This window comes from Athene cunicularia (assembly GCF_003259725.1).
Source record: "Athene cunicularia isolate RWA chromosome 5 unlocalized genomic scaffold, athCun1 chr5_part1, whole genome shotgun sequence".
NCBI classification, from domain to species: Eukaryota; Metazoa; Chordata; class Aves; order Strigiformes; family Strigidae; genus Athene; species Athene cunicularia.
The window spans coordinates 18,879,196-18,892,374 of record NW_020799101.1 but is presented as its reverse complement, the minus strand read 5'-3'; the positions used below and the strand labels follow the sequence as shown (position 1 = coordinate 18,892,374).

General features: G+C 37.1%; 1 protein-coding gene and 1 non-coding gene across 2 annotated transcripts in view; one reads left to right on the top strand and one right to left on the bottom strand.

Annotated features, from left to right (window-relative positions):
* The window catches only part of TDP1 (tyrosyl-DNA phosphodiesterase 1), a 44,897-nt gene that overhangs the window by 20,261 nt on the left and 11,457 nt on the right, over positions 1-13,179 (top strand). Inside the window, exons 12-13 of the mRNA XM_026849867.1 lie at positions 3,429-3,536; positions 4,978-5,080. Coding sequence (XP_026705668.1) covers positions 3,429-3,536; positions 4,978-5,080 — 211 coding nt within the window. The remainder of the gene's footprint in view (positions 1-3,428; positions 3,537-4,977; positions 5,081-13,179) is intronic.
* Positions 10,225-10,306, bottom strand: TRNAL-AAG. The gene has a single exon. It is a non-coding gene; the product is annotated as a tRNA-Leu (tRNA).

Here is a 13,179-nt window from a genome sequence, read left to right as displayed (position 1 = left end):
ACATACTGTTCTCTTAAGGTTGAGACTAATGGTGTGAGTTGTTTTAACTATGCTCAGGCCTTATTGCCAGTATCTTGAGATGGAAAGCCTGTTAGCTATTTGAACTAAGAACTAAATGATGAAAGAGGTGGTATTGTAGAAAATTAGTTATTCCTGGCTCTGTTTATGGGTTGAGTGTGTCTGCACAGATTAATTTTCAGGATGTTAGGATTATTTGGCTTCCCTGTCTCAGTAGCTCCACTTGTAAAGGGGCCTGTGTCTGCTCCTTTACCTCATTTGTGCCAGAAATATCAGACATCGATGGCAATTGATACTTGGTGTATGTGTTCCAGCTAAATGCACTGCGGTTGCTATGTAGTCTCCTTTTCAAACTCAAAAATGTATTGTGGAGTAAAGCAAATATTTATTAAATGTTTAAAGACTTAATTCTGAAGTTTTGCAACTGGATAAGGACATATAAAAGCAAGAGCTTGTAAGCATTCACTTTTGTAGTGCAGTGCAAGTGAGTGCACAGTATTTTCATTGCAAAGTATTTTTAATGCGAAAGATACCTTATTCATGGTACAGAACGTTTTTCCCCTCCTCCTTTCCCAAAAAAGCAAATTATGTGAAACTCTAAAATAGCTATTGGAGAAATAGAGGGATGGGATGGGCAAAAGCTGTTGCAGTTTGAGTTGGAAAGCAGATTACATCTTTAATTCAGTGCACCTAATCATGACATTGGGGGCTGTGTAATTAAAAAGAAAAAAGAAAAGCTGTTGACTGAAATGCCACAAAAGACTGAGGGAAGAAGTAGAAGCAAGTTATTGGTAAAAATGTCAGGATTAGTGGTCTAAATCAGAGGTAAGCTGTATTAGTGATAAGGAGTTCTAGTCGTAGGAGTGTAAAAGAATTAAAAAAAAACTAGCAAAAAGGCTTTAGTGTTTAACTGTTCAAATTCTGATAGTACCTACTGTAAACTAAAAGCTCAGGTGTGGGGTGAGGTAAAGGTATTAGTTTACATGGTACCATGACCTCTGTCAAAAAAAATCCTGCTTCAAGCTTTGGCTTTGTTCCATGAAATTCTTCAAATCTAGTTTCATTTAACTTCCCATATTTATCTCTGAGATTGAATATGCCTGAAGTTTATGGAGATCGGTCCTCTGTACATACTCTGCCAGCTGCATTCTGTGAGAAGTTTATAGCTTAAAATGTGCTAAACCAATTTGACTAGAAGTAGCCTGAAATTGTTATATTGACATATGCTCTCATCCTTACTGTGCAAAGTAACTGGTCTTGTATTTTACTTTGGGCTTCTTGTAATGTTTTGGCTTTTTTCTGAAATATGCTGGGAAAGTTCCATGGTGAACCAAACACACACACACGCCCCCCAAAAGAAACCCCACCAACCCAAAACCAAACCACAAACAACCAAACCTGACTGGAGAACATAATCACTTTCTTCTTGTTGTCCTTACATGTTTGTGCTGTCCTAGTAAGGAAAATATGGCCAAAATGTATGCTCCCCTTTCTGACTGTAACTTTCTGGAATACTGTTTTTGATCACTTGTAATTGAAGCTAACTGTGATTAGATTATTGTAGCTACTGAATGAAAGAGAAGCGGTAGTACTCTTGCTAAAACACGGTACTTAATTGTATCTGTCAAAGATAAGCAGGCAAAAAGGCAGTAGACTGAGGTAGCATCTCAAAGTTATTGCAGTTAATAGTGAGGGGAGACTTTTGTCCTTGCGTGAGGCAGCAGGATAGATCTAAAGAAAATCTGTGTTCAATTCTCAATTCTGCTGTTTTTCCTGGTTTTCTTTTCTATAATGTTTCTGAAGTTACCAAATTATTGTTGTGCCTTAGATTTAAAGGTAATGTTTGCCTAAGGTTTGTAATAGGGCAAGAGGTAATGGCCTCAAGCTGCACCAGGGAAGGTTTAGACTGAATATTAGAAAGTATTTCTTTACAGCATGGGTTGTTGGGTGTTGGAAGGGGCTGCCCAGGGCAGTGGTGGAGTCCCCATCCCTGGAGGTGTTTAACAGTAGGGTTGACATAGCAGTCAGGGATATGGTGGAGTTGGGAACTGTCAGTGTTAGATTAATGGTTGGACTGGATGATCTTCAAGGTCCTTTCCAACTTAGATGATTCTGGGATTCTGTAAACTGTCAGTAGTGAGATTAGTGATTAACGAGAATTGTTGAGTTATAGTATAGGCTTAAAATTACTATGTATGGGAAGTGTAGAGTTCTATAAAGGAACACAAGTTTAGCTGTTTCTGTATTATATGTATTTGTCTGTTCTTCAGAAACAGACTTCAGTGTGACTTGCATCAAAATATAAAGAGGTCTAGTTTGCTCTAAACATGCATACTGTTTCAGCTCTTGCCCTTTAGGAATGAAGGACTGTTCTCAGAAACAGTTTTCTTCACTGGAAGATAGTGTTGTTAAAGCAAGTAGGTCTTGATGTCTGAACTGCAAAGCCTCTTAACTCATGTGAAAGTTAGTTGTGAAAGTCAGCTTAGGTAAATTAATTCCAGCCCTTCCACTTCAGTCCTCTTAGGCTTTTAAATGAACACAGTTCACCTAAGAAGTTTTTCAGAGCTGATTGATTCTCTTTGATTTGCCATTTAGGAGAGAATGCTAAATTAGGGAAACAAGACTGTGACAATCAGCCTTTTATATTCCAAACTGAGGAAAGAAAAGTCTCTAGGTGGAAGAAGGTGTGTTTGGAGGCCTTCTTCCTGATTTTGATTGAGGACTAACAGCTGTGAATGGAAAGTGCTTCTGAATACCATGATTACATACCTTCAGTTATGTACATATATTTGCTGCTTGCTTACAGTTTAGTTCTGTAACATTGATGCTGAATTACCTTAGCAAGAGCTTGTTGTTTTCATGCTATTTTTTTAGATACCCGTAGATATGACCCCTCTTCTAAGCCTTCAAATTTCTTAGTGGCTTAGGAGCACAGAAAAGGGGAGAGGAAGAGTAATGTCAACAATTAATCAGTTGCTCCATGCCTCTAATTCATGCATAATGAATTGTAATAAGCTTGGGGAATTTGGCAAGGTTTAATTTGGTGCCAAGCTCCTTTGCTTAAAGGCATAACCATTGATAGTCTTCAAAGAAAAATAGCTGGCTGGAAGTTTGGACTTAGTTTCTTGAGTGCTAGCTAGAGTGGAGGAATGAAAAAACTTGTTAGAAGACCCTCATACATTGAGGAAAATATCTTGTTTGTAAAGGAAAAAATCCTGCCTTTCTAACTACTACTAAGATTAGATTTCAGGATTAAAAAAATCAGTTAAAGTATTTTCAGCCTTTCTATAGGGGAAACAAGTATTAAATGTGACAAGTATAGGGTAGTATTATTGAGAACATGGTACTGCAGTATGGTATGTTTTAGACCTCAAAATAAAACTGTACATGAAAATAATTTCTTTTTCTAGCAAATGGTCAGCAGAAGTCTCAGGTCGAAGTCATGCTATACCTCACATTAAGACATACATGAGACCCTCTCCTGACTTTCAGAAGATTGCATGGTTCTTAGTTACAAGGTAAGCAACCATACAATGTCTTAGTCATATATAAAGTTCTTGTCAGTTGCAGGCCCAGTTGAGTTAATGCCATAATCCTCATAATGTTATAAGTACTGATAGGAATTTTTGTCCATATTTAATGTTTCTTCATTGTGTTGCCCCTTTTGGGGCTGCAGATTGAAATTATTATGTCAGGAACTGTTGGCAATTGCACCAAAATCTTGTCTGAGCTCTAACTGCCAATTTTGGGGTTCAGCATCAATTGTAGTGATAAGTATTTTTAAACCTTGGGTTAATTTTTTTAACACATGCTGTACATTAATGTGTTAGTTTGTACAAAATAGATATGGGTTAAGCTGAAGTTTATCCTTGTGCTGCTTTATTATAAAGCATGAAGATACCTAATATTTAGAATCTGACCTTTTGTCAGCAGTCTAGCTTGAAGTCTAGCTTTGTATTTCTATTGTTTGTTTAAAGAAGCCAAAAGGGGGAGCAAGAAATTTCTTGACGTAAGAGCAGAATGTCTTATTGTGAATGGAAACCAGATATGTTTGTTTTGCCAAAAATTATTTTTGTGCAACCCTATATACTATAGATTATGATCTTTAATCTTTTTTCCTCTTTATATTCTGTTTCTTCAAATTTCTTCATTTATGAGTACTGATGCCTTCAATATGAGTAGTGATTAAGGTGATTTTTAAAGGATTCAAGTTGTTCAAATGTGATGCTGAGTCTACCTAATACAGAAATTTATTGTTGATTTTATTTTTTCTCATGTTTTTTCTATTCTACCTTTTGCTACTATCAAAAAGCATCCAGTATGTCTGTCAGTTAAAACATAATGTTTAAGCTTTGTATTTTGCTTAGTATTGTTTTGACAACAGAATTGCATTTATTTTTTGACTCCTGACTTGATCTACTTCATAGCAGATACTAATGAAGAATTAACTACAACATGGTGCTGAATAGCAAGTGAAAACAAAAATACCTCTTTGATAAATACTTGTTTTCATAAATATATCAAAGAACAAAATGCCAGGAGCAAAAGATATTAACACTTGCAAAGTGCTCAGTACTAAACGTATTATATTGTAACTTACCATAATTGATCTAGCCTTTAATTTCCTTAAGCATCAAGTTGAAGCTCTTTACCAAGTTTCTTTCTGAAATGGGCAGAGAAGATTCAAAAGGCTCAATTTGTCTTACAGATATGTATGACATGAGTAGGCTTATATAATTATCTACATGTGTTATATTGAATGCCCTTCTATATATTATCTCTGTTTCTCCCACTGTGCTGTAAAAATAGCAGTAAGGAATAACACCCAAATCACTTTTTATGAAAAGACTGTTCTGACTGAAGTTCTCCTGCTAGAAGTGCATTGTTAACAGGTGTGGTACATAAGCATTTTCAGCTGTAAGGATTATGGCTCACTGAAATGCTTTGTTTCTTTTGCAGTGCCAATCTATCTAAAGCAGCTTGGGGAGCTCTGGAGAAAAATGGCACCCAACTGATGATCCGTTCATATGAACTGGGGGTCCTTTTCCTGCCTTCAGCGTTTGTAAGTTCATAGTTCAAGTACAAATCCTGGGATATACAAATATTGATTAATACAAATGTGACTAAATAATCTACTTACTAGGTTCTGTGTTTCTAGGTTAGAAAGCTAATAGCAAGTGGAATTTATTACAAGCTATTCTTTAAAATAGAAACAGTCCGTTTTCCTATGCAGCAAGTGTGGATTTGGTGTTGATATGACTTTTGTGTTTCTGAAAGGCAATAGTATTTTAAAATTGTAACGTGTACTAAATGTTGCTGGAAAGGATGATCTAATCTTCTCTTTAGTATTTCTTGAAACTAGGCTGCAAGTGCATATTCACATTGAAGTGATGTGTTCATAACTTGAAAATCAGTTCCTAATGTTGCACTGATAGCTATTCTTCCTCTTTCCCTGAAATGCATTTGCAAATGCAAAATGCATTTGTCTCTTCTCAGACTTTCTGCTTTGAGAACAAGTTCTCAAATGCATCTGCTAAAATCTCAGAGCATCTTCCTAAAAAACCTGTTGGATTGTATCTTCCAAACCAATGTGACAGCAGTCTCTGTATGTAGAAGACAAGTTTGGGAGACACAAAACGTTTTTGTGATAACTAAGGTCCATCTACCTTGTAGCCTAGCCTTTGTGCAGTTGTAGCAGATGCCGTGGGGATTAACACAATAAAGAGTGTGTATGTGATTTCTCTTTAGTATATGTTCTTTATGATTTATTTTAAAGGCCTTCTAGGATGAGAATTGTATCCAGACCATGATGGTTAGTTAGTAGTTACAACTCAGCTTATTCTCTTATCTTTCCTAGATAATGTTCGTGGATGTCCACATAATGTTTCATCTTTTCTGTTGATTAATAATGTACTCCCAAACGAATATTTACTAATATTATGACATTTGTAAAAATGTTTACTCTAACTGTATAATTGTAGTATCTTAAGATTGCAATATGAAGATGGATAGCTTCTGGCTGTAGCTGAAGAACTCTTGTATCCTATATCTAACATTTATTAAGGAGTTTATGCAGTAGTGTGGTCTCTGATATTGTGAACCTTAGAGACAATCTCAGATGTCATTCCCCAGCATGGCTTATGTGGAAGAAAACTTTTAGAGCAAATGTGTTGATCAGACTGAAACAAGAAAAATCATACAGCTTCCAATAGTAGGAAACACTGGTTTTGATATCACTTCAGTCTTAAAAGCAAATGTCACGTGCATAAACATCTATTAATAAAAGAATAATGAAGTGTTGGGCAGAAGAATTGTGCAAAAAATTTGACTTCTAACAGCAACTGACCACAAGGAATAACATAATGTTCTAAGTTGGCTGTTATCTCCAGATGCTGCCAAGCAAAGTATTTGTCTGGTACTAGTATAATTGTACTTAGTGAATGAAGTTTTTTATATGAACGTAACTGTTCACCAGATTGTGCAGTTATTTTAGATAATTTGAATATTCCTGTTCTGCCTCTGGATTTTTCATGCATTGCTAGTTTTGGAAAGCATACTTCAAATGTGTAGGAAATCGGGAATAATTGAGTGTCTTTTTGCCATGAGTGACTATACCTATTCAGATCTCAGCAATCTGCAAATTTTCACTTAAAAACCCAACAAACAAATGAAAACCAAAACATATTCTCCCCCTCCCCCAAACCCCTGTGAGAACATTTGGCTTGCATTCCATCCTGAATCTTGCATTCTACACAGGTTTTCTTGCATGTGGAGTAGGGGAGGGGGGATCACCAGAATATTTTTCAGGTGGCCAAAACTTGCATAAAAAGATCTTGAATTGTTTTAGAAGTGTAAGCAAGTTGCTGGGGGGGGGGGCAGGGGGGGTAGAGTAGGATTGTTTGGGAACCAAATGGCTTTTCTCAGAGTGCAGAAGCATACATATTGGGAAGATGAGTCACTACTAACAAGTGAATAAGTACTGCTGGAAACAAATTTAACTGTAGGCATCAAGGATTTAAATGGCTGATGTTTTTTATTGCAGCATAAATTTATTATTCTGATGCATGTATAATGCAATCTTGTATCTGAAAACAAAAGATAGTTTAATGCATGCAAGATGCTGCTTTTCTTAAGAATTGCCAGTTGATGGTTATAGCGGTAGAGTTCAGTACAACTTGGCAAAACGGTCCAAGAACTGGAGCTAATGCAGACCATAGTTACCATGTTATAATTACTGTGCTAGCAGTGTGTCCACATTGGTTTAAGGCTTCTTCAGTCTTATCTGTATGAGCTGCTGTCATTAGTTACATGCCTTTCATTAATTAAGTACATTTGTAATGTTTTAGTAGACGCTAAAGCTTTTGGTAAAGTTTCTCCTTTATGCAATTTTAGGAGTCAACTTTTTGAGAAGATGGTCCCAAATAACTTCAAATTATATTTAATTTATTATCCGTAACTTGCTGTAAGGCTGTGTTTCAGTCTAATGATATTCTGCAGTGGATTTTCTAGTGATAGGATCTGACCCCTGGGATTTCAATCTTTCAGAAATAATTCACTTCAGAGGTATCATTAGACTTTATAGAGATGAGAATTTTGTCTGTTGGTCCATCCTTTGTGATCAAAGTCTATGGAAAGTTTGTAACTATGTTCAGTAAAAAAACCCTCCGGAGGAATTGAGGTAGTTACTCGTTAGAGTAAATTAATGCAATTTCTATACGTACAGTGGATCAAACCAGCAAGAGTTACTTATGCAAACTTGGCCAAGATATTGATCTCACTGATCAACAGTTGTAGGGAAAGTTGAGATTTGGAGGAAGGATGATGACAATCTTGGGATTGAGGAAATCATCTATCTTTGTTGAAGGCCTCTCATCCTTAAACCTACAACTGCTGCAGGCTTACACTCTCAGCCTAGGAAGCGTAACATATAGTGAAGCTTTGCTGCAACTCAGGATCATGTTCTGGTGACAAGTAGGTTGCTGTACCTGTCTGACTCAGCAAATCAGCCTGTTAGACTACCTGATAAGGTAGGTTGGAATCTGGCTTCTCAAATATGTCAAAGCAATAGATTAGCTTAACAGTGGAACTACATCAGTTGGCCCTGCCATGACAGTAGCCTATCTATAGCTGTCTTCACTCCCTTAGTTGTACTAGCACCAGTGCTTGGTGGATTCCTTGTGCTTTAAACAAGCTCAGACTGGCCAAAACCAGATTGCAGAGTTTTTCAGTGTTGTTCCCTGAACCAGCTCAACATGATCAGGTGAGTGCTAGTACAAGGAAGAAGTAGGAAGGGCAAGTTCAAGGGGGCAGAGACAGGGAGATGAGCATAGGATCACATTGAGATAACCTTATTTTGGCCAGGTTTTGGAACCAGAGCCTGTGGAGAAGGATGATCAGTGAAGTTTTGGATTAAAATAGGTGTGAAGGGCTAGGACCTGGCTGAGGAAGATCTGTTGTGCACTATTAATAGACAAACCCCAAGATCTTTCCCTTTCTATCACACTGGTTTCTTTAGTCACTGTTGGAGTAGAAGGGTTTACTTTGTCATTTCAAAGGAACATCTCAAAACTCTATGGCCAAAAGCACATGCTTATGGAAAAGTGTAATAATCAGGGTGTATGTAGTAGTTTATCCCTGAAGACTTCTTGATTTAAAGGTTATAGGCTCTTCTCTGAGCATCTCTTGTCTTCTCTTAAATGCCTATAAGCTTCTAGTATTCACAACCTGCTCTGGCTGAGTTCCACAACTTAACAATGCCACATGAAGCCCAGTGTTATGAAAATGAGTTTCATTTTTTGATTTTCCCATCTTGCACTGAAAGATGCAATAGCCATGTGATCTCTATTCACCTTTTCCATACCACTCTTTCTGTAGGCCTTTATCTTTTTCTAGGCTGAAGAGTCAGCCTGCTCAGTTGCTCCTAGGGTGGAGATTGTTTGATCGTTCTTACTGCTTTTCAATATTTCCCCCCCCTTCTATATCATTTGGATTGGGAGAGACATTGGGGAGTAGAGGGACAAAGGTGCATGAGATGCAAGTATAAATCTGGAGAAACAGATTCAGATATAAATCTGATACACTGATGTTCTCAAGGTTCTACCCACTCACCAAGTCTATTTGACCTGCTGTATTATTTACAAAGTGATATATAATATGTTAGCATCTGATTGTTTTTCAACAAGTGAATGAGAAAATGTTTATCCGGAATTGACAGAAATGTGTACATATGAGAAACATGATTCCAGTGTCACACTTCATGATAAAGTTTAGTTTGATTTTTTTTTTTGTCAAATAGCATAATTAAAATGTATGCATTATAAAGACACTTTGTATAAGTACAGTGCTTTCTCTATAGCCCTCAAATCTTATTTGTCTTACATAAATTAGAGGCATGCAAATAATGTGCTCTTATACAGGTGGCTGTACTAAAATCTGCCACTGTGCATGAGTCTATGTTTCAGACCTCTCGGAACACAACTTAATGAAGCTCATCTAAAAATTGTAAGAAAGTCACATTTAATGTGTACTTTGGAAGAGAATAGTTGGTTGTCTTACAGTTTCCTAAAAGTTGATATTTAATTGTGAAAACTGGCAACCAGAAAAAAACAAGTCACCTGTCAGTAGTCACATGATATGGTATATATGGGAGCAAAGTGGGGAGAGGAACAGCAGCTGGTTTTCCTTCCTTCACTGGGAAGTGCCTGCAGAGACACCTGGTAACAGAGGTAGTCAGAGACAAATATTAATACTTGCCTTATATACCTGTAGTGATCTGATTTTCAAGCTTCAGTACTTAGCTTGTGAATTGCTTATGTGTATGCCCTGCAGTTAACTCTGTGTAAGAACTAGTTCTTCAATAACTTAGTCTGGTTGTCAAGACTTTTGTTGGTTCAGTGTGGTTTTAACATACAATGTTCCAGACTAGTCTTAAGAAGAGATAATGAACTAGGAATAGACTAAATTTTTAGAAAATTAGTTTTCTAAATTCGTTTGCAATTAAATTTACAGGATACAAACTAGATGAAGTACTTTGAAACATGACTAAGCTTTTTTAGGCCTTGAAAGACTTGGTATACTAGCTGTTGGAATGCTCTGTTTCTTTGTTCACAAAGTTAATGACACTGATATGTTAAGACTTAGAATCATAGAATAATTTAGATTGGAAAAGACCTTTAAGATCATAGAGTCCAACCATTAAAATGTTCGTGGCAGTGGTGGGATTCGAACCCACGCCCCCGAAGAGACTGGAGCCTTAATCCAGCGCCTTAGACCGCTCGGCCACACTACCCTGGTGGCTGTGCCGCCCATGCCTGCGTTCCCGATGGAGAGAGCGCCGCTAGCGTGGCGGTTCTGCCGGCTGCTCGCCGCTGGAGGCAGCTTTGGAAGTGGGTTGTTTCATCTGCCCTCTTGACTGCCAGTTTTTGTCCGGTTTTTAAAATGCTTCCAGAACTTAGTCTTTGAGCTTGGGTCTTGGCCTGGTGTGCTAATGCAGACTCTCAGAAATATGTTGAATGGTTGTTTTCAACATTGGAGCAGCTGTCATCATTTACAATTTTTGTGTTTAGGGAAAAATCAGCTGATGCTGACATTAGATCATAAGCTTCTCTTGAGTAAAAAAATGTTTATTAAAAAGATCATGTCCTGTGTTTGAACTGCATTTCATTTTCTCTCTCCATTTCTGTTTCTCACCTCCTACATCTTCACTCTCACTTGTGTTCAGCTTGCTCTTTCAGCTGCTGGGGATTCCTTTCCAGAGGCTGAAATAAATTGCATCTTCAACGTGTAAAACATGTTCAGAGAATCCTATCACCTAATAGTAAGGAGTTCTGGGAAGAATGTTGCTGTAATTACTTGGTTTGAAAAATCCTGCAAGTGTGTAATGGAAAGCTTTTTATATTAAACAGTTCCTCCTCACCGCTTCTATGTCTGATAAGGTTGTTAAGATAAACTGAGCTTGACCTGTGAAATGGTATAAAAGTTTGTAGAATACTTAAATCTTCTAAGAGGTTGGTTGAAGAATATAGTACTAGGCAGCCAGTTTTTGGAAATAGACTCGGAAAGGTAGTTGCCATTGCCTACCTAGTGCTGTCAGATGCTACAATTATGTTTAGATAATCAGTCACAGACAACTAAATATAGTATTACAGATTCTGAAATGCTGTATTTGATAGTGAATACTCTCAGGTAATGAGCACAATACTTTTACAGTTGCCTCTCTGGATGGGTTTGAGCTGCATCTGGATTAGAGAGCAGACAGCCATTACATCTGTGTGATCATTAGACATGAACTGCTTAAATTTTTGGCAAGTTCAAACAACTGAAGCAAGCAACTTCAGTCATAGCTCAATTTAGACCAGAACCAAAATAAAGTAGGTTACACTTTTAAGTGTAACATTAACTTCCAAAGTAACATAGTACCGCTTTGTTCTTTCATTTCCTCTAGTTTCAAATGAAGTCGTCTATCCTGTGTGAAGTACATTGGGGGTGGGGATATAAATACAAAAATCTTCATTTACCTACACTGTATGTGGACTTCAGAATTTTAAACTGCCCTTTTAGTGTTCACAGAACTGCTACGGGGTTTCAAACTCTGGTGGTAAAGACACCCAGAGACATGTTTTCCAAGCCAAGAACTTTGGGTTTAGACACATGAATGTCACTGGGCTATTTACAAAAAAAAAAAAAATTCTGATACAGTTGAGTAAAGCTCTGTTTTGTAATAAATGCACATCAATATTGAAGAAGGATTTCATTGTATATTCTTCTGGCCAGAGGATCATGGTCACTCTAAAGTTTGTGTGGAACGTTAATTCTTTACTGCCAAAACTAGTGAGGTTTTCTAGGTTTTGCCAAAAAACAGACTTTTTTTTTTTCTATTTACTGGTATGGAAAAGGATAATCCTGTATTCCAGTTGAATAATCAGCTGTTTCCTGTAGGAGTTACTTTAGTAGTATCAAAATACTGTAGTGATATCAATGTTAATTCCCACTCTAGTAGGGGTAGCAATTCTTACCTCTATCTTGTGTGATGTTCTTTTGTAGTCTGCAATCTGCATTGTGTTTGGGGAAAAAAGGGGTGGAAAGTGGAATATTAAAAGCTGTTCTACTTCCTTTTCCTATTCTTCTTCCCCATGCCTACTTCTACAATGTGTGATGCTAAGGCACTAATACCACCCACAGCAGCATCTAAAGTTTGATAAGTATAAAAAAGTATGCTTTCCCACCTGAGAAATCTATCTTTTAACATTTCAAAGTGTATTGCTGTGAGCAGCAGTCAAACAAAACATAGCTGCAGAGGGAAAAATTCTGAAAGAATATAGCTGAGGAAAATTTACAGGGCAGGCAGAATTTTTTTCAGGCAAGATCCTGCTGGTTTGTTTTTTGGAAACAGCGATGAGAACTGTCAACATCCAGAAAATGCTTGAAACAGACAAAATGGGTGAGTTCAATTTCTGTGTAATCTTCTGTGTGAAGATAGACATATGAGAGTATTTCTAAAACCATGTGAATCTCTTCAGAGAGCCTTTTTAAAGAACATATTCCATAACCTAGACTCTTACTCCAGGATGTTTTGAGGAAAACTAAATATCTTTTCTTAGATTAGCATTTCCATTCAGGAAATGCTAAAGGTTAAATTCTGACAAATAAAACAATTTTGGGATCAACTGATGGGAGTCTAGCAGGGTTGGAGGTCAGCATCAGAGAAGAAAGAACAAGTGAAGGAAGCAAAATGCTGGAAAAAAAGTACACTGAAGTGATAACGGGGCACAAAAGGTAGAAGAAATGAAGCAGAAACAAAACCAGTACTGGATTGAGAAAAAGATAAATGACAGGGAAGAAAATTAAATTAAAAATGTCCTACAAGTTATGCTTTTTTTTCATGTTGTGTGAAAAGCATCCACTGCTATGAACTTCAGTGTGAAATACATGTGTTCTTGAATTAAACTGAGATGACTTTGTAGAGGCCTAAGTAGGTGGTGTTCCACCCTCTGTGCTTTGATGGTAATGGTCATACAAATTTCTAACTCAGATGGTGCCAGGCAACAGCTGTGTACTTTTGGTGACGTTGATCAGGTATGCATATTCTACGAGAAACTTAATAAGAACCCACTCACAATACAGCAGAGAAGCCTTCTCTGCCATTCTATGTTTGTCATAGCT